The sequence below is a fragment of the Pelmatolapia mariae genome, linkage group LG23, assembly GCF_036321145.2.
Source record: "Pelmatolapia mariae isolate MD_Pm_ZW linkage group LG23, Pm_UMD_F_2, whole genome shotgun sequence".
Lineage (NCBI taxonomy): Eukaryota > Metazoa > Chordata > Actinopteri > Cichliformes > Cichlidae > Pelmatolapia > Pelmatolapia mariae.
Window position 1 is genome coordinate 49,756,109 of NC_086246.1, and position 6,194 is coordinate 49,762,302.

General features: G+C 40.7%; 1 protein-coding gene across 2 annotated transcripts in view; it reads left to right on the forward strand.

Annotated features, from left to right (window-relative positions):
* The window catches only part of cep350 (centrosomal protein 350), a 32,762-nt gene extending 26,650 nt beyond the window's left edge, over window positions 1–6,112 (forward strand). For both annotated transcript variants that reach the window (XM_063467952.1, XM_063467953.1), the window contains 4 exons: window positions 2–526; window positions 715–861; window positions 1,143–1,265; window positions 2,790–6,112. In XM_063467952.1, coding sequence (XP_063324022.1) covers window positions 2–526; window positions 715–861; window positions 1,143–1,265; window positions 2,790–2,957 — 963 coding nt within the window. In that variant the 3' untranslated portion in view covers window positions 2,958–6,112. The remainder of the gene's footprint in view (window position 1; window positions 527–714; window positions 862–1,142; window positions 1,266–2,789) is intronic.
* Window positions 6,113–6,194: the final 82 nt, after the last annotated feature.

Below are 6,194 nucleotides of genomic sequence, written 5' to 3' on the forward strand. Positions count from 1 at the left end.
GGAGAGTCCAGTGCTAGGAGCCATTGGTCAAGAAGAGCTCGCCAAGCGTCTAGCAGAGCTGGAACTGAGCCGTGAACTGCTCGATGACCTCGGTGATGATCAGGACTGGTTTGATGAAGACTTTGGCCTTAGCTCCCGCAGGAAACAGCAGAAACTCAAAGAGGAAGAGGCACGGCTGGGAGCGGGATTTGGGAGATCTAGCTCATCAGCTGGCCCAGCTATGGGGGAAATGGGTTCGTCATCAGGTGGAGAACCCCAGGTAAAGACGCCACCTAGACCGGAGCTGCCTCTCCCCTTGCCTCCTAAACTACCTGAGCAGCCTGCCATGGTGGTACCCCACTCAGCTGTAGAGGTGGAGAAGATGGTCCATGCTGCCACACGGGAGCTCTGGGACAGCTTTGACCTCGGGAACAAGGGAACGCTCACTCATGGACAGCTGCCAAGTCCACAACCTTCACAAGAATACCTTGGTAAAGAGGACAGCACCCAGAACCAGGAGTCACTGTCCATTCGCAGCTACAGAAAGGTATAAATAAGAAGTGTGGACCCATGAAAATGTCAGTCATGTGTGAGTTTTTACTCACACATGACTTTTTAAAGTTCCAAAGCTGGCTTTGGGCTAAACCACCTAAATTGAGGTTATTCTACTTGAGAAGCTTTATTTATGTAAATTTCATACAGTACTTCATATTTTTACCTGTGCTCTTTTCTCAGGCTGTGTATGACTTAACGTGGGAGATCCTTCAGGAGATCTATGCTGAAGACCCCAATACAAATCAGCCTCAGTGGGTCAAACCGCGTCGAGTCAATTCCTCTTCATTTCACAAAGTCAGGACACCGGGAGACATCAAGAAGATCCAGGTAAAAGAACGATGGCAGCAACACTGAGAGAAACTGTTACAGTGACAATAATGATGCTGTAGTGATGTTGACTGTTGATATTTTTGACTATAAAATAATTACATCTTTGTGAAATTGTTTCATAGTTGACTTATGTTCTATCATCATTTTCATGAGCATTACTTTTATGTCACAGTGGCCTTTGACCACCAAATCAAAAATTCTTAATAAGGATTTTACAGTCACTCAAATCCAGCGTTGTGCCTAACATGTTATTTTTTCCCCCTTATGCTGTTTCTCAGGAATTCATCACAGAAGAAGTACTGAAGCTTTATAGTCTGACGAAAGACCAGAACCAGAAGAACGACTGGCAGAAGATGCTCAAGTTTGGAAGAAAGAAGCGGGACAGAGTCGATCACATACTGGTAGGCCCCCGAATTCCATTTGCATTTCTCTGTGGCCAAAACGGAGCATCTTGTAAATGTTGCCTTTTATAATTTTTAGAAGTAAACACAAATTGCAAATTTTGAACCATGAGAAATGATTTTATTTCCACTAAATAACAGCAACAGCTTTAAAGAGGTAATAGGATTACTTAGAGTTAAGAAAACATGCATTGCAGATTAGAGTCTTTAATGATTTATTAAAATTACAGGAAGTTGAACATAATCTGCCTGAAAAGCTTCATACTGTGCAGGTTCATTTAATGTCTCTAGAGAAGAGGAGCAATTTTAAACAGGAGAAGTGCTCCACACAGGCCATTTTCCACAACAGGAACTGTCAGATGGTTTTTGGAAAGCCCGAACCATTTTCCCACCAGGTTAATTCCCTCATTTAAAACTGCAAAATGAAAATGTGAGAAAGCTCTACTTTTAGGGGTCTTAATTTTCATTTTGCAATCAAAAATGAGGGGATTGACCTGGTGGGAACATACAAAAATGTGGTTATCCTCTGAGAGGATATCCTCTGAGAGGATAACCACAAAAAAGCAGGAAACTATGTGAAACCAGATAGAATAAATAGAAAAGAGATGTTAAGATGTTAAAATGGATTGATGAGGAATTTTTGCTTTAGTGGTTGAGTCAGCCAAACAATGGTGTTAATAAAGACATTGAGACTCTCTGATTGTTTTACAGTAGCTATGGTCCAGTTCTCTGTGAGGAGGTGCAGCTTGTTACCACAGGGCAGGTTATAAGCAGCGAGTCCACTGTTGCTGCTTTGTGTTTGTTTGTGTACGGGCCGTCACACAGACATGTGCGTTTGAAGAGATTGGGGGGGAAGTAGTAAGACTGATTGCTAAGTTTTTATAAGGAGAGAACGTGAACGAGAGTTTGCTTTCCACGGTCCAGTGTGTAACAGCTGTGTCAGCAGGCTGACTTGATAATAATCTTTATGAGCCTTCACCAAAGTGGAAACACAAACAGTGGAACCTTTTAGCTCCATGGAAATGACTCCTGAGAGGAAAAGTCCAGATGGATAGATGTGCTCGGACAAAAGTTTTGGGCAGATATTTAAAACAAACAGTTGTTTTATTTGTTTTTAATTTATTTATTCCCCTTTTCTGCCAAGAAAGCAAAGAAATTATTGTAAAGTCTTTCAGCTCTTTATCATGCTATGTTTTAATGTTTAGCCAGGATAACAGATAAACCAAATACTGCCATCTATAAATATCTTGTATGTAAGAAGGAAGGCAGTAACTACATTCAGTCAGTGTTGCAGTAACAGCACACGGGTGATTTTTACATAAACACAGAACATTAACTTTTTATCTTCGCTCCATGAAATGTCTCTGATGTTATTCGTGTGGTGCCAATCACAGTGTTTGTCACCTCAGACTACTTTACATAGTAGTAAGATTACCACGTTACTATATATCCTTAATTCTTTGTCATAGGGACAGCTGTCAGTCACTGTGCTTCTGTAGTAAAACCAGTTTTTCTCTCTCTCAGGTTCAGGAACTCCACGAGGAGGAGGCCCAGTGGGTCAACTATGACGAGGACGAGCTGTTTGTCAAAATGCAGCTAGCAGACAGCATTTTTGATTCTTTACTTAAGGACACAGTGAATGTGCTCACACTCATTTCTGACAAGAGAGCCAACAGAGACACCCTAACCTGATGGCTTTCTGCTTGGGTTTAAACTACAACTTCTAGCTCAATCCCGTTCTTTCCCCACCACGGTGAACTCCAGCCAACCTGTCGCTGCTCGGGCTTCCACCAGCTGATGTGCCAACAGCAACCCTCTGATGCCTTCAGTCTCAGTATTACCTCGCAGCTAAACAAATTGTCCTTAGTTCACCAACATTCATTCGCTGAATCGCATCAGCTGACTGTAATAGCGACAACGGCCGCGCTTAAAACGCCTCTTGAGCAATCCCGCCCTCTAAAACCATAACACAACGAGTCTGAGCTCTCGCCTGGACCGGCCGTTTTGCAGACTGTTCAGTTGGAGAGTAGATGTGGTGATGAGATGGACTGTGCCATTTGCAAGCATGCGAAGGTCCATGAATGCTGCTAAGTTGATCGTTCTGTCGTGGACTTTGGAATAACATCCACTCAGAACAGTAGTAGATAATTCTTTTGAATTGTTAAATCTTTAGGTAAATGTGTATATATGTGGATTCAAAAATTGTAATAGAATAACAAATGAGCAATATAAAGTGCAGTCTGATTTGACAGTGATACATTATAGCCTTGGCTTTGTAATGCAGCACATTGAAACTAAACAGGTTAAAGTACCAACTCTAAGCTTTAATTTGAAGGTTTCACATCCATACCCAGTGATCTGGGGGGTAATTGTAGCTCTTTTTATTCACAGTCCTCTTTGCAGGGTTCTGTAAGTTTGCCTTAACTGCTTTAGCTCTTGCTTGTTTACGGGGACTTTTAGATCACTTTCTGGTCTTTGGCAAATACAGCACCTGCTTAGTTGGACTTGGGTCAAGTGATTTGCCTACCAGTAATGATAAAATTCAACTCTTTGGCTCACAAAGCTCATGGTTTACTTTGACCGCAAGTTTACTAAAGGCTTGCTCCACGTTCTGTCTATGAAAAAGTATTTCAGCCATTACAGTTTAAAGACTATCAAACACCTTTAAAGCAGAGAGTTGGAACTTTAAATAGTCAGTGCTGTATTACAAATCTGGAGTTGCAACACTTGGTCTCTGATCAGATCTGGACAGACTTTGCTGTGTTGGACCGCTGAGTTCAAATAGTCTATGAAACATGTTTGCCTCCTTAATTATTTATTGCGTGAAAATGTTTAATTAGAGGCACAAAGAACATTCAGAATTGTAAATGATCTTGTAAGTAAACGTACAGAGAAGAGCTCCTTTAAACTTTGTGTAAAGAGAGTCTAACATTATTGTAAAAGCACAAATAAAAAATGTGAATATGGCAATACATTAGGGAGGAGAATCCAGGCAAAGAAGATGGAGAAATGTGTTTTAAATATTTAAAGTCGTACTCTTAATAATCGATTGAAACTGTTTGACTAAACTGTGTGACTTTTTATTGTGGCCACAGCTGTCCAGTTGTTCAACACAGTGCGTTCCTCTTCTGTGCTGTATGCTAATTTTAGGAAGCATGTTCACATTGTAGCACAGTGTTGACCACATAGAGAAACCTTATCAACTGGTTTCTCTATGTGGTAGGTGTGAACGCAACCGACACTTTAGTGTGTAGCACGAAAGCGGAAGACAAACAACTGCAGTAGGCTGATGTTTTTACACTTACATTACAGGACAGTACCGAAATGCTGGATTTGAGCCTTAGCTATCCTACGGTCCATTTACTTTGTCTTATCGGAGAAAACACCCGTGGTTCTCTCGTTTCTTTATTATTTACTCTCTGAAAGGTTTGTTTGCATAACATTTGCCCTAAAATAAACACCCTGTCATGTAAAACCACGGCCGCTGCAAGACATCGACCAGTTCAAACGAGGCATCACAATGTAGCCAGAAGTAGTCTAACTCCATATTCAGTTCAAGTGCCTTTTTCAAGTTGAGTTGTTTGTTTCGAACTGACTTTCTTGATGTCTCTGCATCATTTGGACCTATTTTCTTCGAATGTCTCCCTTAAACTGCTGTATACTACCGTTTTATAAAGGATCCTACAAAGGCTGCTCTTCTTCTGACCAGTTAACCAGTGCTTCAGTTTCTGCCTTATAGATATTTCTGTGTAGTTTTTTTGACAGTTTTTTAAATCTCCTCTTGCTTCTGTGCCTCAGCCTGAGGAAATGTTTGCGTCTAACCTGCTTCTTATCAGGCCAGCCCATGTGTCTGTGCATATAGACACTGTTGAGTCATGTTATTGATGTACTGTATCAGGAACAAGTGGCTCAAGCTGACAGGCTGCACAGTGTGAGTCATTGAGCTGATGTGGTTCAGCACGTAGGACTGTATCTAAGGGCTTTTTTTTTTTTTAGTGCCACTGTCAGTGTGACTTTGATCCAACAAACTGTAGAAACTCATTGTGGCATGTATGAGAGAGCTTGTTAATTCTCACTGACTGCTTGGAGCTAAAGTGACCTTAAACTGAGTCTTTTTCTTTTCCTTTTCCCCTTGCTGATGCTGTTTTAATACGTGTTAAGGTGTATGTTCAAACTGTACATAATGTAGGAAAAGACCAAAAACGTTTGATACCAGTCTCTCCATGCTATATGACATTTAAGTCTGGTCTGTAATGGTGACATGATTAGTATCTTAGAAACGTTTTCTGCAAGGCTTTATTGCGACTCCTCCGTCTTTGTCCTCTTCAATTGATTGTATGTTGGTGGAAGCTAAGTTCCCCTCTGTAACTATGCAGTACTTGGTTGTACTTATTGTTTTGTGTGTCTGGACCAAACAGCTTAAGACCTCAGCTGTAGTCTGTAGATTAACTAAGCCTTCAAGTAGCTTGAAGCTGTTTGGTGTAGCGGTGTCGTTCCTATCGTCTGGTCCGAGGTCTTCACAGGGAGACGGAGCACCTGCCGTTTGATCTCTGTAACTAAATGAAAAAGTAGGCACAAGATGTTTGAGTATCATATTAACAAGTCGAATTAGAGTTCCCTGAATATTTATAATAATGTGCTGTGAGTGTGCTGCAAGTGCACTTGAAAATTAGTACAATTCTTTTATGGGTGTAAATATACTGTTTGTCCAATCTGACCCACACTTACGGTAACTTTAACGATTGTTGTATAAAAAGGAAAAAAAAAACACTGTTTACTTTGCAAATATGTACATAGTATATATTTGTTTACTAAATGAAATTTGAAACTGTAAATAAAGCTTTCATTGTTTCTAAAGGAATGTGTTGTGATGTGAAATGTTTTCAATTTTAATTTAGGGTGTGCAGAAGTAGCTCCCACATGTGGCCG